This window comes from Molossus molossus, unplaced genomic scaffold (genome assembly GCF_014108415.1).
Source record: "Molossus molossus isolate mMolMol1 unplaced genomic scaffold, mMolMol1.p scaffold_m16_p_17, whole genome shotgun sequence".
NCBI classification, from domain to species: domain Eukaryota; kingdom Metazoa; phylum Chordata; class Mammalia; order Chiroptera; family Molossidae; genus Molossus; species Molossus molossus.
This window is the reverse complement of record NW_023425352.1, coordinates 13,130,675-13,158,248: the sequence shown is the minus strand read 5'-3', so window position 1 is coordinate 13,158,248 and position 27,574 is coordinate 13,130,675. Positions and strand designations below refer to the sequence as shown.

Sequence of the window (27,574 nt, the reverse complement as noted above, 5' to 3'; positions counted from 1 at the left end):
ATATAAAAAGACCGATCAGCATCCAGATTAAGTTCCAATGGTACAGATATATATATATTTTTGCAGTAGTTGATGATTTTACAGTACATGATTTTACATTTACCCAGTAATTATAATTCATGAAATGTCATTTTACCTCCAATACTACTGCTTTCAACACAGTAGCTGCTTTTAACAGAGTAGCTGCTCTCTACAAATACATTATAGTGCCAACCCTGTCACATACACCTGTATTTGTACAGGGTGTATGTGATGGGATTGGCATGATGATGTCATTACGCCAGGTATTCATATATGGGCGTATCTGTATGTGGGCATATCTGCATGTGGGTGGACTTGCCTGGAGATGGATAGAGGAGCATGTCTTAGTTCCTAAGACCATCAGAAATATGTTTTCCAATGGTCTTAGGCGACCATTGTGAAAGGGTCGTTCAACCTCCAAAGGGGTCACGATTGAGAACCGCTGTTTTAATCAGTATATTGCAAAATAAATAAGAAATATAAGGATTGGAAAGAAGGAATATAACTCTCATTTGGCCCTGGCCAGTTTGACTCAGTGGTTAGAGTGTCAGCCCAAGGACAGAGAGTCGGGGGTTTGATTCCCTGTCAAAGACACGTACCTTCCCTGCAGGTTAGATCCCTGGCCCTGGTCTGAGTCCTTTGGGAGACAACCAATTGATGTGTCTCTCTCACATCTCTCTCTCTCTCTCTCTCTCTCTCTCTCTCTCTCTGTCTTCCTCTCTAAAAAAAAATCAATGGAAAAATATCCTTGGGTGAGGGTTAACAAAACAAACAAACAACTCTCATTTGCATTTGACATGTCTCTATATGGAGAAAAACTAAAAGAACCGACAGCAAATTATTATAATTAATATGGGAATTTTACAAGGAAGTTAAATGCAAGGCAAAAAAAAAAATCCTCTCCTTTCACAATAACTTTTAACTTGGTAATATAGATTTAAAATGAGACTCCTCTTTTGATATTTTTTGTGAAACTGCAGCAAAGACTGAAAAGGCTTCCAAAATGTCTTTTCAAGTTGTGCCTCTGACTGTGACCGATGCCAGGAGGCGAGATGAGCTGGCTCGGCTTTAATCAGGCTGTGCTCCTCCTCATTCATCTCCCAGCTCAGACAGTGCCCCTGCCCACACCGCCCTATTGCTCCAGAGAGCACCAGGCTCTCTCATTGACTTTGCACAGGGTGGGACATAAGTAGGTTTCCAGTCGTGAGCACACTAAAGAGTTTATTCTTGTATTATTTATTCATTATTGTATTATTTTCCATAGGAACAAATGGAAAGCTATTTTTGCTCCACCCTGTCTATTCCATGAGCCCTGGAAAAGCGGGCATCTCTGTCTTTTTGAACTGCTCAGTTTATTGCCTGAACTCCTTTTGTGGACACAAATATGTCTTGGATAGATAGATGCTATCCACCTCTTCCTTGAGATGCAGCTTTTATTCACAAGCATCTTGATTTTTTTTTTTTTTTAGATATAATTGTCACTCTTAGCTTTTATCTTCCCTACGAATATCCCCATTGTACTCGTGTTTCAAATCCCACTTCAAATGCTACCTGTGTAACTGCCGAAACTCTATTTCCTTAACAGGAACCCTTCTCCCTCCTGTCTGCCCACTCCCTTCCTTAATCATTAAGCCCTTAGGACATCAGATCCGCATCAAATTGTCTCAAGAACACAGCCTCAGGTCTGTTGACCGCAGAAACAGTGGTGGTGGAGCTAAAGATAACAACTTGACTTCAGTTGTGTTTTAGCCACAGGCACGTCGACCCTACAGACCACACCCTCATGAAACCACACAGAACAATGCCATGGCTGACATCAGGACCCAATACAATGATCCACTGCTCCCTACCCTGGCCCCAACCAATCAGTAGAGCCCATGACCCCAACTCCGTTAGCTACCATGACTCATTATTTTTTTCCCCTATATAATCCATCCCCTGGAAGCTAATGGGGAGTCAGATCTTTGAGCACCAGCTTACCTGGGACTCTGGGCTTGGTGCCATTTCCTCAAGTATAAACTCTTCCTTTCTTGGCTGCAAACTATTTGCATTTGATTGGGCTTTGATGTGTGCAGGCCAATGGACCCTTTTAGTCCAATAACACCTGGACTCTGGAGATTTCCCTAAGGAATCCAAGCCCCTTCCTCTGACCAGCACAGTGTCTTACACAGAATTAGCACCCAGTAAATGTTTCCTGAATGAATACACTAAGTCACCCAATGAGGATTCAAATAAACTTTTTCATACAATGTATTAAAAAAGATTTCAAGCTTTTAACCGTTAAACACCAAGTAGCTGAAAAGCTACTAGCATTGGTTAACACCAAGCACCAGTTCTAGCCTAGATGCAGACTCAAAGCAAAGGATATTTAACATTGTCCTCGACTGTTTATTTGGCAAAGCAAGGGCGATGTAACCAAACCCATCTGCTTCCTCTTGTCCAGGGGTTTCCAACGGTGATAGAAAGAACTTTGTGCTGACCTTCTAATGACTCCTGACTTATCTCACCTGTTCTTTGTCAGAAACGTGTTTAAAATTTTAATACATATGAATAAATTACTAGGATACAAACTGGAATAAGTTAGAGTTCTTACATAAAAGTCAACAGCTTTGAAACAAAAAGATAAGTTTCTTAGCTGATTATTCTCGTGACATGTGAATGGCTAAACTGTTTAAAACACTATGCTTTTATTATGTCCTTTAAAAACACTCCATGTTAAGCGGGAATTATGTAATTATAGGATTCAGGGCTAAATACAACCCGATAAGTTATTTATTTCATTATCTAGCTTTCAGGGAAGATCTCAGATAGCATGCTGTAATTTTAAAGTTTAAAAACTGGCTAAAGATTTATATTTCTATATTCACATCATCATTGTGGGCCATTTTCATAAATGACATTGTTTATTCAAGGTCAGCTGGTGTTATCTACCCTGATATTCAAAACCTTCCTATCTCGTCTTTCTTTCCAATTATAATTATAAAGATCATTTAACTTCCTTCTGCAAGTTGAGTCAGTAAGTCTGTCTTACCTGCACTGTATATAACCACTTCATGATACCTGGAATCTTGCTATGTATTTTAAATTTACCTTGTTATTAACTCAAATAATTCTCATTGGACTTAAACTGTAGGCTTGTCATAACTAAGTATCATCTTCTAGCAAATCTAGACCAAAGTCTCTAAAACTGTCTATTTTGCTTTGGTCTAAATAATACATTGTAGAACAACCATTTAACTAAGTTTCCTGTGAAGCATCCTCTTTAAGTTTTTGTTTTTTTTTTTTTCCCTTTTGGTACATGCTCCTAGCGGGAACTGAACCAGGAACTCTCTGGTCCACAGGCCGACGTTCCAACAGCTGAGCCAAACTGGCCAGGGCTAAAGCATCCTCTTTAAAAAAGGGTTTAGTAGCTCGTCCCATGCACCAAAAAGTTGCCTTCAATTTCTGGTCAGGGCATGTGCCCGGGGTTGCAGGTTTGATCCTCAGTAGGGGGCGTAAAGGAGGTAGCTGATCAATGTTTTGTTCTCACATTGATGTTTCTCTCTCCCCCTTCCTGCCTCTATTAAAAAAAAAAAAAAAAAAAGTCAATAAAAATATCTTTTAAAAAAGGGGGTTAGTAAAAAGATGCTCAATGCCAGCCATTGCAGGGAAATGCAAATAAAAACCACAATGAGATACCACCTCACACTCACCAAGATGACTGGAATAAAAAAGTAGACATTAACAAGCGTTGGTGAGGATGTGGAGAGATTGGAACCCTCACACACAGCCGGTGGGAGTGAGAACTGGTATAGGCATTTGGGGAAACAATTCGGCAGTTCCTCGAAAAAGGTAAACACAGTTACCATGACCAGCCATTTCATTTCTAGATATATAGCCAAGAGAAATAACAATATATGTCCACACAAAAACTTGTGAAAAATATTAAAGCAGTATTATTATAATAGACACAGATGAATAGATGAACAAAATGTGTTGTTTTTTGTTTTTTTTTTTTTTTGCATTTATCTTCAGATAGAGTGAGAGGGAGAGAGGGAAGGAGAGAGAGAAGCATCGATGTGAGAGAGACACATCGACTGGTTGCTGCCTAGACAACCCCAACCGGGGCCGGGGACAAACTGCAACCGAGGTACATGCCCTTAGCGGGAACTCAACCCGTGTCTCTCTGGTCCATGGGCTGACGCTCTAACTGCTGAGACAAACCACCAGGGCAAAATGTGGTATTTTCAAACAATAGAATATTACTTGGCCATAAAAAGATATAAAGTACTAATACATGCTAAATATGGGTGAACCTTGAAAACACTGTTAAGTCAAAAAAGTCAATCATAAAACATCATGCATTATGTTCCATTTATATGAAGTGCCCAGAATAGGTAAGTCTATAGTGAGAAAGATTTAGTTGTTACCTAGGGTAAGAGGTAAGTGGGTGTTGGGAGGGCAGGGAGGAGAGGACCAAGCAGTAACTGCTAATGGGTATGGAATTTCTTCTTGGGTGATAAAACTAATCTAAAAAGTTGATTATGATGATGGTTGCACAACTCGAGTAACTGTGTTAAAAACCACATTGTGTTGCACAATTTAAATGGGTGAATTACATCGCCATTAAGCTGTTAAAAAAACAAAACACAAAAAACATAAAGCAGCATCCAGCACTCTTTCCATGGATAAAAGACATTAATAAAAAAAATTGGCTGATGTAGCAAAACCAGGGTATGTGGCTTTTATTCCCCTTCCAGACACTGTTGCTTTTAAGTTCATTTACAATTTTATCTGCTTATCCCTGTTATATGTAATCAGAGCTCAGAGCCACAACAGGAAGTCCAGAACAGTTCTTTCAAACAGACTTGAAAAAACAACTTAATCACATTATCTAACAGTGCGCTGAAGCACTGTTTTGATGCCACTTTATTAAGCTCTTGCTTTCCATTTTGCAATAACGAAAGAACATCCACAGAAAATGCAACTGGACTTGACCATGAAACTTCTTTTTTTCCTTGGAAAACAAGTCTATCATATTTAGGACAAAGCAAATTGTGTGCTGAGGTGTTTTTAAATCCCCACAACACCAAGAATAGTGTGAGGTTTGTAGCACCGAATGAAGAAGTAATATTGATTGATAGAATGTAAGCTCCTGGAGGGAGGGTTCGAACGCTCAATGACGGACTTCAGTGACCAACTAAAGCGATGGCTCAACCAAAAAGAGTTTATTCTCTAAACTGTTCCCACACGGAAATGGACGTTAAGTAACAGAGCTTAATGTACCAAACGATCAACCGAGTAGTTTCAGTGTATTTTATATCACCAGTAGTTCTTCTGGAATGAGGCTATTTTCATTTGGAGAAAACACTAGAGGATTATGGAAGTCAAATTCTTAAAATATAGATGCAATTTCACTGTCTATCCCAGATTCATTCAAGCATTTACAATTAGAACTGTCTCTGGACCAGACACTGAAGGTGCTAGATCCTACCATGAGTAAGATGTGGATCCTGCCCTGAAGGGTTTGCCGTGCCCTTGGAGTAGGATCTCAAAGGATCTGGGTTTTGGAGCTTCAGAAAAATTGGGACTAATGAGCTCTATATTGGTGAACTGGAAGTTCTTTAAAATGTACTCTCTTAAATTCAGATTGTAACAGTAATGATGTTTCAATGTATACTAAGTCAAAGCTGTAACAATGTTTTATTTAGAAAGCCATTTGAATTCCCCCAAGACAATAAAAAAAAAAAAAAATCCCAAACATAATGAAATGTTATGAATCCGGCAGGGGCTAGGGTGAGGCAAAAGAGGATTCCTAGTGTAAAATGCGGGGAGGCACTCAGTCTCAGGGTCGTGCAGGGGAGCCTTAAAAAAGTGCACCCTAGACAGCTCTCCTGCTTCAATGGTTGTGTTTGCTTAATATGCTCCACCACAAAGGATTTAGAAATTATTTCTGGCTTACCAAAAATGCAACTGTGAAATCACTGGAGGAATGAGTTACCACACAGAGAGATTATGTCTACTTTGGGGAGGATGGGATAATACTAAGGGAAATGAAACATACTTAGCATATTAAAATGATTACCAAGGTAAAAGCTTCCAACTTGGCAAATTGGAAGTAATTCTCAGGCACAGACATTTCTACTATTATCTGTAACTATTAACTTATGATTTTCAAATAACTTCTTTATTGGAATTTCTCTAAGATCAATACCAAATAAACTGAAGGAAAAGTAGTAAATCTACCAGAAAAGTTACAAGTTCCTGTCAAGACAGATCATTTTGAAGATCAGTACTTGAAGATGATTCTCTTCTTAGTTCCTTGGTCTACTTATTGATGGTTATTCAGGACAAAATAAGGAAATTCTGCATGTATCTGGTTCACAGGAATATAACTCAATAACTGGAAAAAACATTCATTTAAATTAGTTGCTCTGAAAACCAGAGCATTAATATATAGGAAGCAATAAATAGATTTAGAAGACGTTGACATCAAGTGGGAAGTATTTTCCTGTTACATCAAAGTTAGGAGAACCTGAAATCCGTCTGTCGTCATTGCATCTGGTCATTTGATCTTCAATGTCAGATAAGATGGTAAAAAGCTTTCTGAAAAGTCCAATACATATACATACAACATTTGCCCCTTTGTTGGCTTAATTCTCCTTCTCCATACACGTTCAGGATACTCAAGAGCTATCATCCATTTATTTGGGATTAATTTAAGTAGATTTCTTCTTCCATTTCACTTCAAAATTGAAAATTTTTACCTACCAAAGTGTTAGGTATTGGAGCTAAAAATTCCATATAGACCACTCAGCAGAGCCTAGAAAAGTTTGGTTGTGATTGTGACTTATAAGCTCTTTGGGAGGGCCCCTAAATGAGATTGTGTATATTCTTCAGCAACAGCAGCAAAACAAAATCTCCGAAGCAGCCAGAAATGGTGCTATTTGTGCAGCAACACGTTTTTGTTTTCAATACTTAAAGGTGGCAGCTGCTCGTACATAACATGCCTGGATTATCAAAGCAGAACATTCACAATTAACAACCTTTTTACCAATGAAAAATGATCATTCAAGGGAAAAAACTGTTACTCAAATAATAAATAAAAATGACCCCACATGATTTGACCATCTCCTCTGTTAAAAATATCAAATTGGCAAAAATCTTTAAAGTTTTTTTCTGTGATTCTTTATATATATATTATATATATAATATATATATAAAATATATATATATATATATATATATATTTTTTTTTCCTTTGACTTTTAGAGAGAGAGAGGGAGAGAAATAGAAACATCAATGACAGAGAACATCGACTGGCCACCTCCTGCGTGTGCCCCACTGGGGATCGGGCCCACAACCTGGACATTTGCCCTGACAGGGAATGGAACCAGAGACCTCTTGGTGCAGGGGTTGATGTTCAACCACGGAGCCACACTGGCCGGGCTCTACAATTATGATTCTTTTTTTTTTTTTAATCCTCACCTGAGGATATTTTTCCACTGACTTACAGATAGAGTAGGAGAGAGGAAGGGAGAGAGAAAACCGCTGACATGAGAGAGACACATTGATTGGCTGCCTGCCAAGTGACCCCAACCAGGGCCAGGGATAGAACTGCAACCAAGGTACATGCCCTTGACCAGAATCGAACCTGTGACTCTTTGGTCCGCAGACTGATGCTCTAACTGCTGAGCCAAACCAGCCAGGGCAAAACTTTTTTTTAAAATAAGGACATTTATCTTTTCCTTTTTTTTATCCTCACCCAAAGACTTTTTGCATTTATCTTCAAATAGAGCGGGAGGGAGAGAGGGAGGAAGAGAGAGAAACATTGATGTGAGAGAGACACATCAAGTGGTTGCCACTCACACAACCCCAACCGGAGCCGGGGACAAACGGCTACCGAGGTATGTGTCCTTAGTGGGAACCAAACCCAGGACTCTCTGGTCCATAAGCTGATGCTCTAACTGCTGAGCCAAACCGGCCAGGGCTCTTTTCTTTTCTTAATGTTTTTATTGATTTTTTTTAGAGAGAGGGAGAAACATTGATGTGAGAGAGAAACATCGATTGGCTGTCTCCTGCATATCCCCTACTGGGGGTCAAGCCCACAATCGGGGCGTGTGTCCTGACTGGGAATGGAACTGGGACCTCTCAGTCCATGGGATGATGCTCAATCCACTGAGTCATACTGGCCACACAAGCATAAAAACATTTTTAACATGCACTGGCCTAAAAGTTCCATTTTGGATCAGTTACTTAATCTGTGTTGGAGACATCAAGATTCTTAAATAAATTATATAATCTCACTTAAAAAAACTGCACTCTAAACTTTTAGTTATTGGTATCTTGAGTCAATAGTTCAGATAAGCATCATTCGAGCAAACTGCCCTCCATCTTTTATAGGATGATGATCTAGGCTCTTTGCATCTTCTTCAGAGTAAAATGCTGCATTACATTTTATAAAATTGCACAAAAGACACAGTTATAAATCCTAAAAACCAAGACACTACACAACACATTTAAGATCTTTTATTTATGTATACATATCATATAAAAGCTTTATCTTATAAAATATTCTCCATTTTAAATAATTTTAAAGATATAATTATTTATATGCAACATTTTCAATCTAATTATCCATTATAATGAAACTTTGTTGGTCCCTGATTCTGCCTTTATTTCCTTTGTTAAGGCTGGATGCAGAATATAACTGCCCCCATGGGGAGGGGCACCATGGTACTAGGGAGACCAGTCTCAATAATCACTGATGTTGCTGAGAGGTACTCAGGAACATGAACATGTTATTCAAATGTAAATAAGAAAATAAGCTATACGAGTGACCTTCGTAAGGTTTTTCACGTAAGTGTATTTCATATCACCAAAGATTTAACTATTAGCAAGCTACACTCAAGTTACTTAACTACGTCTGCATCCTTCTTGGTAACATCAATAGCCAGCTTCCAATTTCCATTCTTTAAAATATTTCTCCATTGTTTTCCTAGATTTCCAGGTGCCCACATTCACCGTAGGTATGATTTTCTGGGGCTTCAGCCACTGAACAAAACGCTTCATTTCTAGGTAGCTGCTGTGTTCACTATAAGGAATTCCTAGAACACAAAAAGAAAAGACTGTCTATTAAAAATCAACTTAATAACAAAAATCCACAATAATAAAATAAAAAAGGAAAGCAATGCAGAATATTTTTGTTTAAAACTCCTTGATGCCTTATTGCTAATAAAATGTATCTTTTATGAAAAATAAAGATTAAAACATTAAAAGGACATGAAAAATTTGAACATTAAAAAATTCTATTACTTTTCTACATAGATGATAATATGCATTTCTATAATTCTTATTTATAATTAGGCTTTTCTTTTTAAATAATTCTTCCCTTTAAGCACTTTGCTCAGCTATAAATTTCAAGAAAATCCTAGAAGAAATAGGAGTAAAATTTGAAGAATAAGCTGGAGACACTTGATTTCCAAACTCAAAAAAGCAGATTGACTCCTAAAAAATAAATCCCTTCATCTTCTTTACTGAAGATCAAGTACCACCGAAACAGGGAGAAAGGCCCTGTTCTGAGCACAGAGGGTCTTTAGAGGCTAAAAGTAAGTCACTGGTCTAGTGACATATCAACAATGTTCCCCATCAGCCATTATAGTAATAAGTCCATTTCTGAGGGCAATGGTGAACCTCCTCCAAGAAATGTAAAAACTCAAGTCAAGTTGAGCTGGCCCCCACCACCTCCACCCACTGCCCCCTGCTCTCAGAGCCGAGGAACCTGCCGCACTCAGCTGCCCCACCCCCACTCGCCAGCAGTTCCGAAATTCCCTACACATCCCCCATCTCAGACACATCTCTGTATCGGCCAGTGTCTACTACGGTCACATCCTGTACATCAGCTTAGAATGTGCTGGAGATACGGTTCAGAATTCACAGAGCAATCTGCATGCAACTCCTGAATTGTTCAAGATTCGTTCACGCCTGTTTTCTTCACCTTTAATTACAGACCTGCTTAAAAAAACAACACGTCAATTACAAACATTAAAAGTGAGAAAATGTAATAACTATACCATATATTGAAATGTTTCCTTTGGTCTGGGGTACAATGTCTGTTATACTCGTTAACTTATTAGAATGTGTCCATCCTGTAGGTCGAAAAGCCAAAACCTGGTCGTATCTCCCATCGTACTTCTTCAAATGACTCCGTAAACCCTGTTAAATGAAAACAGGCCACTGAGCTCAGGGTCAGGGGAGACGGGTAGTGGAACGGAAGGCGGACGAAAGGTGCTAGCCTGGCACCGTCACAGGAGGCTTTCTCTTGGTCAGCGCTGCTGGGCACCGTCTGGCACAGTGCCCCTCGACAGCGTGCCGCGCACCCGTGTGCACGGAGCTGTCAGAACACGCAGTACCTGACTGCTTGGTCAGGGGCACTGGCCTCTTTTGCCTTAGATTGTCAAATAAAACAATGACAACAGCCAACACAATAGCTCTCCGGGGTGAATAAAAACTATACCTATTTTTTGTTGTCAGATCGGCAAAAAAATGTATTTTTGGTGTGCTGCAGAACTTTAGTGATTAGTTTCTGTGTGCCATGAGATGAGAAAGGTTGAAAATCGCTGATCCAGTGCCTTACTTCCAAATAAAATAAAATAAAATTACTGAAAGAAAAGTATTTACACCTTTACTCATCTAAAGTTAAAATATGCTTAAGTGCAGTCTGAAAAGAAACTAAGATGGGACAACTTTAAACATAAGTAATTATATATTTATTTATTTTTTATTAATCCTTATCCGAGGATATTTTTCCATTGATTTCCAGATTAAGAGTGGAAAGGAGGAAAGGAGAGAGAGAGAGAGAGAGAGAGAGAGAGAGAGAGAGAGAGAGAGAGAAAGATGGATATGAGAGAGACACTTCTTTTGGTTGCCTGCCAAACAACCCTGTCTAGGGCCAGGGATCACACCTACAACCCAGGTACGTGCCCTTGACTGGGAATTGAATCCTCGACCCCTTGGTCTGCGGGCCGACATTCTAACCACTGAGCCAAACTGGCCAGGGTGTATAATTATATATTTAAAAACTACAATTAAGATAGCTAGCAAAAAAAAGTCACCTCTCCAAATCCTACTATTATTAAGAAATTAATATTAAAGAGTTTAGTATCTAACAGTATTCCTATTAGACACAATGTTAGGACGGATAAACATCAATCCAAGCCTATTCCATGCGTGTGCACCAGCAGGGGACTGAAGAACAGAAGGACAAGGACTGTGCACACTCGGCACAGAGGTGCATTGTTGAGATGCAGGGCGGTGCTGCTCTCTGCTCCCACTCCCTCCACCTCTGCACATGGACTCTCCCTCCACCTCTGCGCATGGACTCTCCCTCCACCTCTGCGCATGGACTCTCCAGCCACCTCTGCGCATGGACTCTCCCTCCACCTCTGCGCATGGACTCTCCCTCCACCTCTGCGCATGGACTCTCCCTCCACCTCTGCGCATGGACTCTCCCTCCACCTCTGCGTATGGACTAGAGAAGCACTAACACTTCATGCTGATATGCTTGAGGAGTGAAATATAAAACCTTCCAAACCACAGTCATTCTAAGTGATGACGGCTGATAAAATTCTTAGAAAATCAATAATCAAATTTCAATCTCTGAAAGAGAAAAGAAGTCTAGTTAAAGATAATGATGGCATAAGGGATGCAAAAATAAGTCTAATATTCTTGGTTTTAAGACTAAACCTAGAGTTTCAAAGGCTTAGATTTTTAATAAAAATTCTAGTTTTATTTAGAATAATAAAAAATCTAGCCCTGGCTGGTTTTGCTCAGTGGTTAGAGCATTGGCCCGTGGACCAAAGAGTCAGGGGTTCAGTTCTGGTCAAGGGCATGTACCTCAGTTGTGATTCGATCCCCAGTCCTGGTTGGGATGGTGTGGGAGGCAACCAATCAATGTGTCTCTCTCACATTGATGTTTCTCTGTCTCTCTTTCCCTCCTACTCTATCTGAAAATCAATGGAAAAATATCCTCAAGTGAGGATTGGAAAAAAAAGAAAAAGAATGACTTAGCATAAAGCCCCTGATCTATGACTTGTCTCTGCTTATTGGCAACCAGTTTGTGACAAAAATGTTTTCCATATATGCCACTAGAATAACTTTTTCAATAGGCAAATAATCATTTGTAAGATTGTTATAATGTTTTATACCACAGTCAGTCAATTCAGTTTAAATCAGGGGTAATAGTCAACTCTACATAATGTATATAAAATTGGGATGTTGAACTAGATAGCATGAATGGTATTATTTATAGAGTTTTTAGCATGTCTTAGAAACCCTGGAAATTGTAACAGGTTATATTTGCACAAAAAGTCATTAGCTCTGATGCAACAAAACTATTTTTTTTTTTTTTTTTTTGATACATGCCCCTAGCGGGAACCGAACTCAGGACTCTCTGGTCCACAGGCTGACGCTCCAACTGCGGAGCCAAACTGGCCAGGGCAAAACTATTTTTGGTTAGTAAAAATATGGCTTTAAGTACTAACTACAACATAGCTTCATGGCAACCATCAAATTCTGCTCTGTATTTTGATGCTAAGAAATCATCAAAAATGTCTTTAACCTCTGGCCACTTTGTTAGAGGAAGGGGAAGGTCTCCGGAAGGTGACACCAGTATCAGATGACAAATACGGAAAAGGGAGACAATGACTGCAGACCATTCCTTTTCCCAAAACACTAGCCCTGAAACAACGAAAAACAGGTTCAAAATGAATACTTCCGAGTCATAAAAACAGATCTGAATTCCTGTCATAAAAATGGTTGAAGATTTAATTCATATTTAAGTTTGGATTTATAAATATCTGATCTCTGAAAGAAGGCAATGTGTATCAGTACAGGCTGTAAAAGCTGCAGGTTGCAAGGGAATTGTCAAAGAGGTGACCCTTTTCCTGTTTAAGGCTAATGAAGCCCTGTTTCCAGATCCTTCTCAGAAACCTTACTTTAGTCATTATTCCCTTCTCTCACATATCTTCAATTTCTCCTTCTCCCTCCCAGTACAAAAACCCGTAGCTCTTACAGCTAACAAACCAGCAAACACACTCCCTTCTGTGTATTTCTGTCTGGTCATCAACACATCTGGCTCCTCTTCACAGCAATGATCTATGCTTCTCGTCTCCCTTTCTTCACCTCTCATTCACTCATTCATTGCCCCCCCCCCCTTCAAGGCAGATAAGTGCCACTCTCTTTTTAAAAGTAGCATTCAGTGGCTTTTAGTATATTCACAAAGTTGTATGACTATCACCACTAAATCTAGAACATCCGCATCACCCCCAAAAGACACATTGTCACTCCCCCTTAACAGTCACTCCCCAGTCCCTCTCCCTCAAGCCCCGACAACTACTCTTCTACCTACTACCTCTATAAATGTGCCCATTCTGGACTTTTCCTATAAATAGAATCACACAAAATGTAGCATTTGTGTCTGCTTCTCTCACATGGCCTAATGTTCTTAAGGCTAATTCATACTAAGCATGTTTAGTACTTCATTACTTTTTATAGCTGAATAATGGTCCTATTTTATGGACATATCACATTTTGTTTATCCACTCATCCTTTGTTGGACATTTGAGTTGTTTCTACTTTTTGGCTATTATGAATGGTGCCGCTATGAATACAAATGTAGACATTTTTGTGTAGACATGTTTTCAATTTTCTAGGGCACAAATCTAGGACTAGAACTGCTTGGTGATATGATCCCTCTATGTTTAACTTTTTAAGAAATTATAAAATTGTTTTCCATAGCAGCTGCACCATTTTGCAATCTCACTAGCAACAAATGAGATTTCTAATTTCTCTGTATCATTGCCAACAATTGGCATGGTCTGTCTGTTTTATTAGAGCTATCCTAGTGAGTGTGAACTGGTATCTATTGTGGTTTGGATCTGTAGTCACTGGATGACTAATGATGTTGAGCTTTTCATGTGTTTATTGGCCACTTGTGTATCTTCTTATTCATTTGGTCATTTGTATACTTTCTCATTCATTCCTTGGCCCTCGGCCATCTGGCTTCCTCCAATATAATTTCGCTGCAACAGTTCTTATACAGGTCACCAAAGTTGTTCTAACTGCCAAATCCCACTCTTCCTCTTGAGACCTCTCTGCAGCACGTGGCACTTTTACACTTTTGTGAAGGTCTAGTCCTTTCGTTTCGATAATACTCTGACTCCTCCACCTCCACTGTCTTCCAAACCAAGTAGAAAATAAAACTGTAAAATAAAAATAACTTTAAAATACTATATCCACCCTCTTCAAATATCTGTTCATTTTATAATTAATCACTATCTCATTAGCCTCCACACCAGCTGGATGCCTCCCAATGTTAAAATCAGTTTCCAAGCCCGGCCGGTGTGGCGCAGTGGTTGAACATCAACCCATGACCAGGAGGTTGCTGGTTCGATTCTCGGTCAGGGCATATGCCCAGGTTGTGGGCCCAGTCCCTGGTGGGGGGCATGCAGCGGAGGCAGCCAATCAATGTTCTCTCTCATTGATGTTTCTATCTCTCTCTCCCTCTCCCTTCCTCTCTCTCTCAAATCAATAAAGAAAAAAATTAAGAAGAAAAAGACATATCTCTTGGATGCTTACCTTAAAATTAATTTGCATCATTGGAAGAAGGTGAACCAGTGATTTGCACATGTCTGTAGTGATGAGGGAATTAATTTCTGGTATATTGAAGCACTGTAATGTTTTATATTTTTCTTGAGACATGCCCACTTTTGAACCTAAAACATCAGCAATGGCTACAGACAAAGAAAAAGATTAAAAATAGTAAAATTATAGCTCAAGAAAAAATACTACAACTTAACCAAATTTTAAAATAAGATTTTACCAAATAAAAAGAAATACAAAACACTTATACTTTTGCCATAATTTCTCAAAAAGGCTGAATAATTTTGCTGATTAACTGTGTGAATAAGTTGTGAGAAAACCAAAGAATTTATTTTTAAAAACTTAGTATTTAAAAACTGCAAAATACGTATAGAAAAAGATAGAAGAAGGGAAGAAACCAAATGTGGAGGAATTAAGACCCTGGCTTCATCACTTCAGATCTTACTGCTTGAACTTATGTGACCATAGATAAGAAATAAAAAGTACTTTGCAAAATAGTCTAGTACTATTTAGATAAACTGCAGTTATATATGTGACCATAGATAAGAAATGGAAAGTACTTTGCAAAATAGTCTGGTACTATTTAGATAAACTGCAGTTATATATCCAGAAATTTAGGAACAAAAATTAAAACTATTCTCTAAGATAATTAATGGATGGTTAGCATCAAAGAATGCAGTGACACCATTATATACCAGACATCTTTAAAATTTATTAAAATACTAATGGAGCATGGGCATTTGCTCTATAAACATTTTGTAAATATAAAGGCTACCAGAAATGCACATCAAATGTTTCTATTAAGTTAAGCCTCTCAAAGTTTAAATGAATCAGACTGTATCAAATTTTCCTTCAACTTCAAAGGTAATATTGAACCATTTCAGGAAATGAATATCAAGCACAAGAATAGAGACCGAAAGGGCTTTATGCAAAAGGAAGCTGATCTTTATAATATATTAATGTAAATTAGATACAGCTAACACCCACCTAGGAAGACTTTCTCTTTTCCAATAGAATAAGTGCCACAGACAACAAGAGTACGTGGGTTTAGAGTTACAGCCTCAAAGGCAGTGTTGATGGCAAACTGGATAACCTCTTGCTGAGATGGAAAGCAGTATTCTGGGCTGCAATATCTGTAATACAGAAATATGGTACTTACAAAAAGAGCTACAAGAAAGCCACAGCATTACACTGGACGCTATTGTAGAAAATGAGCTTTAGCAAAATTACACACAACAGCAGTATAATGTATTAACACCACTGCAAGCGATCCCACTGCCTATGGGTGAAATATCTGTTACCAGTTATTTATAATTTATGATGGGATTATGTATTTTCAGTACACTTTTTGCATTATGTTTCTTTTATCATCTTCAAATGAAAAAACTGCCTTTTTTTCCTTCAAGAATATTTCCAGCCAACCAGCTACTTAGCTCTGAATTATAAACCTCAATACCTTTTTTAACTCTAATCACTAGCAAAGAAAAATCTATCGATAGGGATTATTTTTGGACTAAAGAATTTTGCTACTATAAAAAAACCTAATTATTAAAATAATGAAATGAAACATGAATTTAATGAAGTAGTTTTAAATCAAACAGTTAATATTCACATGGTTGTCTTCCCGTTCTAGGAAATACAGAAATATATACAGCATTACAGGAATATAACAAATCCAGTTGGGTCTACCTCAAAACAGTAATGTCCAGTGAAAATCTAACCCTAAGACAATTATCGATATATATTTGAGATGGAAAATGAGTGTTTTTTCACTAAAAATGTCATAAAGTATAAACACCAAAGAAACATACTTCCCAGTTTTCAAAACTGTTTTTGCTCATCAGCTATCAGAACAGAGAAAAATCTTAATCCTCTCTCCTATAAAACCCTCAAAGAAATTCAGAATTGTATGTAGAATAGTTCTAATAAGAAAAGGTGGTTTTTAAATTTACTATTTTCTTAATTTACCTAGTGTTTAAAGTCTATAAAGAAATGGGACCCTAGCTGGTTTGGCTCAGCAGTTGGAACGTCGGCCTGCGGTCCAGAGAGACCCGGGTTTGGTTCCCGCTAAGGGCACGTACTTCAGTTGCAGTTTGTCCCTGGCCCTGGTTGGGTCCCTTCACGTCGATGTTTCTCTCCCCGCTGCTCCCCTCCCCCCACTCTATCTGAATAAAAAATGGAAAAATGTCCTCCGTTGGGGATAAAAAAAAAAAGAAGAAAAAGAAATGGGGAAAATAGCTAGTGTTTGAAAACAGGATCATCTTTTACTAAAATATGCCATCCAAACTCATGTCTCCTTGAAACAGGTTAAAAAAGGTTACGTAACTAATTTCCAACAAGTGGGTGAGATATTTGAATATATTAACAAAAAGATAACAGCTTATACCATTATGTTTATAGCACCTAGTAATTCAAAGCTGTCACTTATGAATTACCTTTTTGAGGAAAAAACAAATTCTGAATACTCAGAAACAGAATCAGACTTTGGCCTCAGTCTTCTCTTCACAATTATAATTTGTAGTTACGGATACTTTGAAAAAATAAAATAACCTAAAATAGTGTTTCCTAAAGTTCGCCCCCAATTTCTCTTCCTTGTTTCAGCAGTAGAATTCTCATATAAACCATATTTTCCAAAAGGAAATTATAAAAAAACACAAAAACAAAACTGAGCTGTGGTGAGTTAAGACATGTAATCCCAAACTTGTCCTTAACCAAACACCTTTTTTTCCAAACAGCATCTGTCTGATAAATAGCCTTAAAATGAGAACTGACAAAAAGCCATAGTTTTGATGACCTAGGCAAATGCTCAAATTATTCATAATACACATGGCAGACGCTGTCTGTGGGGAAAGAAAGCGCACAAACAAGCTTCGCTTACGTGGTGTCTAAATAGAGCATGTGGACTTTCTGGCCAGCGAGGAGAGAGCGCTCCATGGTGGGGTCTGCTCGGAAGTCCCCCGTGTGTAACGCGACGTTGCCGTTAGGGAGATGGAAAAGGATCATGACAGCACCTGGGCAGCTGAACACAAACATTTCAAAGAAATTGTCTTAACAGAGGCAAAGCATGTGAAGGAAGCGGACGTATTTCAATATCAAGTTAATATACTTTATTAGCTGACCACAATGACAAAGCATTGTACTACAGAGAAAATGTAGCACTTTGACTAAGGCAGCTTACATCATAAAAAAACAACAACAAAAACCTGGTGGGCCAGAAAGGATTAATTCAGCAGGTCTGGTTTCTCAAACGTCACACATTCCCAAGAAAGGCCTGTCTTTAGGACGATCCCCTGGGAGATGAGTTCTCAGCCTTGGAATACTCTGTTGATAAGAGTGCATTCTGTATGCCTGAGGCCTGGGCCTTGTGTTGTTAGTGTGATGAGACAGTTGAGGACAACAGTGTGAATTATGGGGAACTCCTATTTTTGCTCAGGGGACTAGAGTCTGAGTAACTGCAGTCAGTCAGGTGGTACTGCATGCCTACATGACCTACTCTCAATAAAAACAAGGACAAGGCTCCAGTGAGCTTCCCTGGTTCGCAACCCCTGGCATGTGTTCTTACACATGGTTGCTGGGAAATTTATGCAAATTTGTGCCACTGCACTAGAAGAGGACACCAGCAAACTTGTGCTTGGTGTCTCCTGAGTCCACCCGCATTACCTTTTCCCTTTTCTTATTTTAATCTGTATTTCTTCCCTGTGATAAGCTGTACAAGTTTAAGAGCTCTGCTGAGCCCTTTCAGGGAACCACTGAGCCTAAAGGTGGTCTTGGCGACCCCTGACACAATGGGGTTTGGAAATTACTGCCAAAACACAAGGAACTTTCATTGTGAATTCTAAGAAAACACAGGAAATTATTACATTTGTAATTAAAAATTCCCCTTACTTCCTTGCTCCATAACTTCAAACCCCCAATGATTTTACTGGGGAATTCTATCAAACACCTTGGGAAAAAGTAATAACTACTACACAACCATCTTTCAGAAAATAGAGGAGGAGAGAACCCTTCATGAGGCCAGCATTACCCTGAATACCCATCACAAAAACAGACATAAAATTTCGTAACAAAATATTAGCTTATCAAATCCAGCAATATATTTTTTTAAAAGAGTAATACATGAAGACTAGTGGGGTTTATCCCAGCCATGCAAGGCTGGCTTAACATTCATAGTCCATCATTGTAACTTACCATGTTAACATTACAAAGGAGAAAAATCATATGATCATCCTGATACCAAAGAAGTATTTCATAAAATCCAACACCTGCTCATGATTAGGAACTCTCAGCAGACTAGGAATAGCTCGGAACTTCCTCAACCTGATGAAAGGCATCTTTGAAAAAACTACTACTAACATCATTCTTAATGGAGAAAGAATGAAAGCTTTTCCCTTAAGATCAGAAACAAGGCAGTTTGTCTGCTCTCAACATTCCTATTTAACACTATATTGAAGGTCTGAGCCAGTACAATAAACAAGAGGAAAAACAGCACTCCTAATGGAAAATAAGAAGCAAATCAAAATTTCCTTTATTCACAGATGACATGATTGGATATGAAGAAAATTTTCAAGAATCTACAAAAAACCTATTACAATGAATGAGCAAGTTTAGCAAGCTCTTGGGATACAAAGTCAATAAATGAAAATCAGTTGTACATCAAGAGGTGAATGGATAAACAAACTGCAGTGTGTCCATACAATAGATACTACTCAGTAACAAAAAGTAACACACTACCAATACACACAATTGCATGGACAAATCTCAAAAACATGATGAGTGACAGGAACCAGACATAAAAGAATAGATACTTATGATTCCATTTAGATGAATCTCAAGGAAAAACAATCTAATCCATGGCGATGTGAAACAGATCAAATGGTGGGGATGGGAAGTCACTGGGAAAGAGCACAAGGAAACCTTTCAGAGTAGAGAAATATTTCTGTATTTTTATTGTGGCAGACATGTGGGTATGTAATTTTGCCAAAAGTAAACAAACACTTAAAATGGGTCCCTTTTATTTACATAAGTTATACCTCAATCAAGTTGCCCTTAATAAAAATTAGAACTTGAGTTGTCATAATTGGTGATTAAAGAAGAATCAGCAGCAGAGTAAGAAGAGAAAAGTTACAGGCAACCTGAGAAAGAGCACTGGCCTCGGTTTTAGGAGACCTTGATTTGGTATTCATTTTAATTCTCTAAGCATCTATGATCTCTGAAGGTACATGAGGCTAACACTCTATGAAAAGTAGAAAGAAGCAAAGTCGGTAACTGCACTTTTGCAATGTAAATAGTGATAGGACTTTACATTTTAAAAAATGAGTGAAAGAGAAAACCCATTTCCCCCCCAAAATCTTCCAGTTCTTTAATATCAAAAGCCTGAAAAATTACTTAAAGTGGGGGGGGAGGGATCCTCTAGTAGCTGAATGGAGTACAAGCTGTTAATATATAAGTGATACTGGAAAAAAATGGCAAAAGGTGATCTCTTAAAGAACAGCAGCAACACGTTAACATATTTTAAAAAAATAAGGAGTCTCATATGTCAAGCATAGTGATTTAAACTGACAAAAAATGGGTTAGGTAACGTTTACAGGATCTCTACATCTATTCTCTGACTCTGTAATACACATGTTTAATTCAAGTTTTTTTTTTCTTCTTTATTGATATTAGAGAGAGAGACAGAGGAAGGAAGAGGGAGACAGAGATAGAAACATCAATGAGAGAGAACATGGATTGGCTGCCTCCTGCATGCCCCCCACTGGGGATGGGCCCACAACCCGGGCATGTGCCCTGACTGAGAATCGAACCGGTGACCTCTTGGTGCGTGGGTCGATGCTCAACCACTGAGCCACACCAGCTGGGCTATTTAACTCAAGTTTTAAGAAATATCAAGCCTGTTAGTTCCAATAAAAAAGTTCTTATTAACCATGGTAATGTGTCTTCCTTTTGAATATTTAAAAAAATAGGCTGTTATTAGGTAACTTTAGTACGTACTGATTGGCATCAATGAACACAACTTTGACACCGTTCACTATACATTCGGTGTCCATTGGTAATGGATGGATATACTGTTCTTCCACGTGAAGTTTGCTCTTCAACAAATTGCCAGTTATCTGCAAAACAGAGTGTCTATTACTGATCCAGTAAAATGCTAAGTATTTTATTTCATATCTAGTTTAGAACACAAGCATCTTAATAATCTCCCTGTTGTCTTACATCTAATGTAAACACTCCAGAATGCCAGGAAGAAGGCACTGGCTCTCCCTCACCTGTGAAAAGTCCATCCCCCCGCATGGCATACAAAACCCTTCATGATCGGCCCCTGACCATTTCTGCAGGTGTTTCTCCTATTATCACCTATCTGGTGTTTAGTCATTCTGGAATGAGTCTATTTCTCAGGTGTCTGCATTTTTTTTTTCTTTATTGATTTTAAAGAGAGAGGAAGGAAGAGGGGGAGAGATAGAAACATTGATGAGAGAGAACATTGGTTGGCCACCTCCTGCATGTCCTCCACTGGGGACTGGGCCCACAACCTGGGCACGTGCCCTGACCGGGAATCGAACCGATGACCTCTTGGTGCATGAGTCACTGCTCAGCCAGTGAGCCACACTGGCTGGGCAGGTGTCTGTCTTTTTATAACAAACTCCTCTACCTGGAATGTTCTCTCCTCTTTCCTCTGCCTGGTTCTGGAACCGAACAGACTTGCATTCAAATTCCGGCTCTGCTATTACTAGCTCTGTGACTTGGGGCATGTCACGTAACCTCTCCAAGCCTCAGTTATTTCAATAATAAAGAGGATAACTCAAGAATGCTGTGAGGAATTAAATCAAATTCTAGCCAAAGCCCTTAGTAGTAGGCACTGAAATGTCCAACTCTCAATAATTAGTTCACGCTCTCTCCTTCATCAGGAAACCGTCTCTGCCCTTAGCCTGGGACAGAGTAACACCCTCCTTTCTCCCTGCTTCTGGGCACTATGTTCGTTTTTCTATTACAATATTGATCTCATCCTGGTATTGCTTGTGAATGTGTCCACTAAGGCTGTACGCTCCTTCAAGTTGGGTACTTGGCCTTGAATTATATTTTAGGCACTCAATAAATGTCTACTGAATGAAACTTAGATTTTTTTTAGTACACTGTGAAGTCATTTATCTATTGTTTCCATATACTAAAAGCATATTTTAAAAAAACTTGTGTAACTATTTTTTGAATTTTAGAACCTAAATGAGGAATCTGTTTTCTCATATCTTGTCTAGTAGAATGATAGATCTTACAATTTCAATTATTCCTGTTTAACCGAACAGCTCAGAAATGTATTGCATTCTACAAATGGAAAATTTAGAACACCAAAACTTACCTCACTACAATAAATTGGAAATGTGAAGTTTTTAGACAAACCAGCATAATGATCAGAATGAAAATGGGTGAGAAAATAGCCTGTGCAACCTTCAACCACTCCATACTGAAAGGCATCCACCGTAAAGCCAGTCCCTGCAAGGCAAACACCAACACAGCTGCTTGAACAGCGCCAACAAAGATACTCAATTCAATCAAATACCGAACCCTCCAACATCTTCATATCTCACTTCTAATTTAACTTTGTAATTAATTTAAAACTTATGCAGATTAATTCAGCAAAAGGTGGTAGAACAGGCTTTTTTTTTTTTTTTTTAATGGATAATTATACAAAATAATCAAAAAATGAAACTACAAACCAATTACTTGTTTTATTTTGAGTATTATTTCTTTGAATATTTTCCCGATACTTACTGGGCACCTAAATTTCTTTACGTGAGCAAAATAGCCAAAGGAGAATGCTAACTCTTCTAAAACATGAATGCTGAGGGGGCGAGAATGATGGAAGGCCCAAACAATCTTCCATGGCACAATGGCTGTAGCCCTCCAAAGGGCCACAGTACAGTAACAGATAAACAGTGTATTGGTACTGTTTGGATTTCATTGCGAGGGTGAGAGAGAGGGGAACAAGAAAAATAAATTGCCTAAAAAGAGCCTTCCTAGAGCAGCAATTAAAAAAAAAGTTAAAAAGGTTGAGGTGTTCTAAAATGTGTTCATGAAAAAAATACCCAATTATATGCAAGTAAATAAGTAATTCTATTGAAACTTATCAACATGTGACATACTAGTTTTAGACTCATTTAAGATACAGAAAATCCATGAAAATAATTATTAAAAAAAACTAGTGCTATGATGTAAAAAATGCTCTTCTCTACATAAATATGTTGAACAAATTATAGCTCTAAATAATCAATAAAGCACTTTAAAAAAAATCTTTCTGAAACCAAGTGTATTTTGACAGTTTTTGTTTATATTCTCTTTAGCAGAAGGGTTATTAGTTTCTCCAATAACAAAAATTCATTTCACCACACATTTTTCTACTAACTTATGTGAAGACATGAGAAATCAAGGATATGAAAAGGCTGAGAAACTAAGTTATAATATGGTTTAAAAATGCCTGGCATTTGTGATGAGCTATATAACCTGTGACATTTTCCTTCTTTGAAGCTATTTAGAACTTTGCATTTCTCTTAAGTGCTTCAAGATGCTTAGAGACCGTCTTTAATTATAGTTATTTTTATAGGGAGCTTTCCCTCCTCCTGAATTAAGCTGACCATTACTAGTCTTTATCAAGTCTATAATACCATCTTAACTAGTACAGTATCTTATATATAGAACATGTTGAATAAAACTTTGCTGAATGGAGCAAAAAAGTTTAAGTATACACCAGAAAATCTGTTACAAGTCAGTGAAGTATCATGAAAAACAAAGGAAACACATACAAAAATGTGTTTCATGCGAACACACACACACACTGGGCAACAAACATAAAATTCAAACAAGTTGACTCTTTGTAGATACAATAAATGGTGATATTTCAACTTACCAGGTATCTTCTTATAGAATGGACACGTCCTTTTTCTCAACTCTCCCACAGGGGATGGCTCTGGGATTTTCGTGTTGCCTCTCTGTGGCCCACCAGAAGCTGACTTGATGAAAACTTTGTCTTCACTTAAATTGACTGATCCAGCTTTTGTCTTGTTAACAAGGGAGTCTGACTTCTGAGGTGTTCCTTCTTGTAGTGACTCTGACTTTCTAAGTCTCTTTCTTTGATGCTGTGCCCTCTTACTAGAATGTTCCACAGATTGCCAATTCTCATTTAAATCCTTTGCATCAAATTCTAAGTCACTTAAAGATTTTTCTGCTTTCCTCTTGTGTTGCCCAGACCTCTTTTTATTAGGACTTTCAACTGGACTTAAATTCATCCCTTCTAATGCACTTTCCCCCATCAACTTCTCTTCCTTTCTTTTAGGTGGTAGACCAAAATACACACCTATATCCATTTGCTTCATTACCTTGGTCGAAGGGTGTGTTGCGTTACACTGAGAACCAGATGGCAACATTTTCAAAGACTTAGCAGCAGTAGCTGTGCTAGAAAATGTCTCTGCATTTAAAACTGTAACCTCACTGTCTAGCATACCACCTAATGCCTTTCTGCAGAAACATGCTGAGTGACTACTATTCTTAGCACTGAGATTCTTACTTGACAACTCTCTAATTTTACTTTGGGTGGGATGGAAAGACAGACACCCTCCTTGAGCCTGGCCTTCGAAAGCTTTCGACATTTTACTCTTAAGTAATGGAAGAGAAATTTGATTGCGAACAGCTGATTCTTCAGTTGTCTGTTTCTGTGTATTTGATGGAAATGAGAGAAATTCTGGCTCATCAGGTTTTGCTTTAGTGGCTTGATAACTACCCGGAGGCCCTGCTGCCAATGCAGGTGGAAACAACAGGAACGCCTCATCAGAATACGCTGGATCATGACACAAAATAAAACTCTCGTTTTGGAAAAGAAGTCGAGATGTATACAATTCTTCATTGTATTTATCTTGAGTTAAGAAGCTATTTATTTCAGGGCCGCTCTCCACCTGATCCCTTAGTAAGGGACAGTGGACTTTTTCGAACAAAGTACAGCTGTTGCCATCTTCTCCTAGGCTGCCGTCTTTAGAGCTTCCCATAAAAAATGGTTCGTGCCGTGAATCATCCAGCTTTTTATCTATGTCATAAGTTTCTTCATCACTTTGAAGAGGAGAATAGGAGATTTCACAGTCGCTGAAGTCATTTTCTGGTAGTGGCAAATTTACGTGTTCTGAGTTGTTTAGGCTCTCTAATTCTTCGGCAAAAGGCAAACCAACTCCTACCAGTTTGTCAATATTGGCATATTGTGTAAACTGTGGGGCTTGTTGGGACATTTGGATATTTGTCAAGCAGGAAATCTTTTTCTTGGTTTCAGTCAGTGACTGACATTTTCTTAGACACTGTGTCACCAACAAGGGGTCAAGTGAAACATTTTTCAAGTTCTCAGTCTGGTTTTGATACGGAGACCATTTTTCCTCAGGGCTACAAAGAAAGCCTGAGTTAGTCTCACTGAAACTACCACCTGCCCCAGCGGGTGGACTGCTAAAAGGACTATTACCAGCCCTACTCTGAGCTAGCAGGAGGTGAGTGTATCTCGTGTAATGAGAAGGAATTGTTGAGGTACACAGAAGACCATCAGGACACTCTGAAAATTGTAATAAAGAAAAAAAAAACGATTACAGTACCATAGCACAGACCAAGTTTTGACAGTATTAGCCTTATAAATTAACACATTAAGTGTAAAGTTATCAGCCCTACTGTGAGGCCTTAGGAAAATAGCTATCTTTACACAAATGAAAAGATCAGCATAAATTAACAATTATCCAGTCTGTTTTTGCAAAGTGCTAGTCATCATTTTTAAATTAAACAAATATTAGCTTCTTCAAAATCTAGGTCGTACGCGCATCGCTCATTTCTTAAACAAGTGCTACACATGGACACCATCAGTTTCTCTAGTTCACAACTGCTCAGGCCATAAAGAGTAGAGAACCGTCCTCCAGTGTGGCTCAGTGGAGAGAGCGTCGTCCCTCCCTAGACTGAGAGGTCCTGGTTGGATTCCCGGTCAAAGACCCATATACCTCTCACAAAACTAAAGTTCTACTCCAATTTTTCTCATGGAACAACACAGATTTATGACAACTGAAATAGTGAATTAGCTTTCATTATTTAATAATAATCTTAATTAGTTATTGCTGTTCATACCCTGGACAATTTAGATTCTAAGACTTGAAATTAAATTTGATACACTGGTTAATAATAATCTGAAAACCATTTTCCATCATACCATTATGATTAACATTCTGTAAAACATCTTGGCATATCCCCTTGTATGTTTATTTCCTGATTTATAAAAGTAATGATCCCCGCTTCCCCACAAAAGGACATTACATTAGCCCTGGCTGGTTTGGCTCAGCAGTTAGAGCATCGACCCGCGGTCTGGAGAGACCTGGATTCGGTTCCCGCTAAGGGCACATACCTCAGTTGCAGTTAGTCCCCGGCCCTGGTTGCGGGTGGCAGCCACTCCATGTGTCCCTTTCACATTGATGTTTCTCTCTCTCTCTCTCTCTCTCTTCCTCCCACTCTATCTGAACAAAAAATGGAAAAATGTCCTTGGGTGAGGATAAAAAAAAAAAAAAAGAAAAATAATTGAGATGTCTAGGGACTTTTATGAAATAAAATGCATTTAGACTGTTTTCAAGTTTGCAACACTCTTTACAACTAATACCATTGGTTATTACCTTTTTACCCTTCCTAGGAAGGGTACACATACATTACCTTTTTTGCTTCTAGGGTTGAGTCATTTATACTGATAGTATCTTGTCTTTCTTTTGGTTTATTGCTTTCCTTGCTTGTTTCACTGGACTGATATGTCTGGCCTAGTGCAGGGTCTATTTAAAGACCACTATCATCTTACCTGTTTCAGAGACTGGTGGAGAATCCAAACACTCAGAAACATGCCACCGAGGTGTCTGACCTAGTAATGAGGAAAAAGGCATCTGGCACTTTGGGCAGTACCCATCATAAACTGGACGTATCTTTGGAGACACTTGTTTGCTTTTGTGAGTCCTACAGTGCTTTCCTGGAGTGGTCTTGCCTTGGGACTGCTGGGTACCATCTTCACAACTAGAATTCTGACTAGAAGCTACAGAAGTCTGACTACCTGTTTCTCCAAGACACATTTCAGGGTCCTTGGTCTTCTCTTTAGCTTTCACAGTTCTTCTTTTATTTCTGTTTTGTTTTGACTGATATTTTCCCTCTGTTGCTTTTTCAACAGATTTTGGACTATTCTCAGGGCCATTATTTGGATGTACTGGTTTTGGTTTTCTTTTGGATTTGTATTCCCAGATGTCTTCTTCTGAAAAAGTGTCTTCTAACATGGCAAAGTGACTTTTATCATTAAAGAAACACTAATCTTAAGTAAATTGAGAGTCTGTTTCTTGTTGTAAAAATTTTAAATGGAATTATTTTACTGGGGAAAAAAAAACCCAAATACCCACTAACTTGATGGGAATGTGAAGGTCTGGTAATGAATATATTGGCAAACTACAAACCTTACACCTGAGAATAAAGTGAAGAGAACCTACTACAGGGGTAGCATCTCAGAAGTTTTCTATTTTTGTGGCTACCTACCGCACCTTTTCCAGGACTCGATTCATAAAAATAAGAATCGGTAATACTTTGAAAATTAAACACTAATAGGAATCTTAGGACCAGGTTTGTAAAAGTGTAATAAAGCTCCCATCAGTTCTCTTTCAACTGAAAAACTGTTCAAATAACTCACAAATCCACCCAGAGTCCCTGGGCAAATGGCTCGGCGGGTGTTCCAAACACTATATGAAGACCTCCGTTTGCTAATTAACACTAAGTTACTCCATAATCAAAGAAGCGTGTGATTCCTGGTGAACTTAACTGCCCTTATCCGGGGCTCGTGGATATTCAACAACTTCAGTTTCCTGAGTCAGTCCACCATCTTCCTCCGGCAGCAATG

The 27,574-nt window shown here is 38.5% G+C and overlaps 1 protein-coding gene across 3 annotated transcripts; it reads right to left on the bottom strand.

Annotated features, from left to right (window-relative positions):
• Positions 1-8,639: 8,639 nt before the first annotated feature.
• Positions 8,640-27,574, bottom strand: DCLRE1A (DNA cross-link repair 1A). 3 transcript variants are annotated; one of them, XM_036264609.1, is made up of 9 exons: positions 26,501-27,565; positions 23,555-25,231; positions 22,010-22,143; positions 20,650-20,768; positions 17,540-17,680; positions 15,649-15,794; positions 14,638-14,792; positions 10,074-10,215; positions 8,891-9,107 (listed from the first exon to the last, which is right to left on the bottom strand). In XM_036264609.1, exons 1-9 carry the CDS (start codon positions 26,961-26,963, stop codon positions 8,947-8,949), a joined length of 3,138 nt encoding a protein of 1,045 aa, XP_036120502.1. In that variant the 5' UTR covers positions 26,964-27,565; the 3' UTR covers positions 8,891-8,946. The 3 variants fall into 3 exon arrangements, with proteins under 3 accessions (XP_036120503.1, XP_036120502.1, XP_036120504.1); XM_036264610.1 differs by lacking the exon at positions 17,540-17,680 and having other exon boundaries at positions 8,640-9,107; positions 26,501-27,574; XM_036264611.1 differs by lacking the exon at positions 10,074-10,215 and having other exon boundaries at positions 8,959-9,107; positions 26,501-27,563.

Bases quoted from the DNA above. Each gene is read 5' to 3' on its own strand.
- DCLRE1A (XM_036264609.1), bottom strand. From the start codon at position 26,963: ATGTTAGAAGACACTTTTTCAGAAGAAGACATCTGGGAATACAAATCC. The intron at 15,795-17,539 runs GTAAGCGAAGCT...TCTGTATTACAG, and splicing joins ATGCTCTATTTAGACACCAC to ATATTGCAGCCCAGAATACT. The intron at 10,216-14,637 runs GTAAGCATCCAA...TTCATTTAACAG, and splicing joins TGATGCAAATTAATTTTAAG to GGTTTACGGAGTCATTTGAA.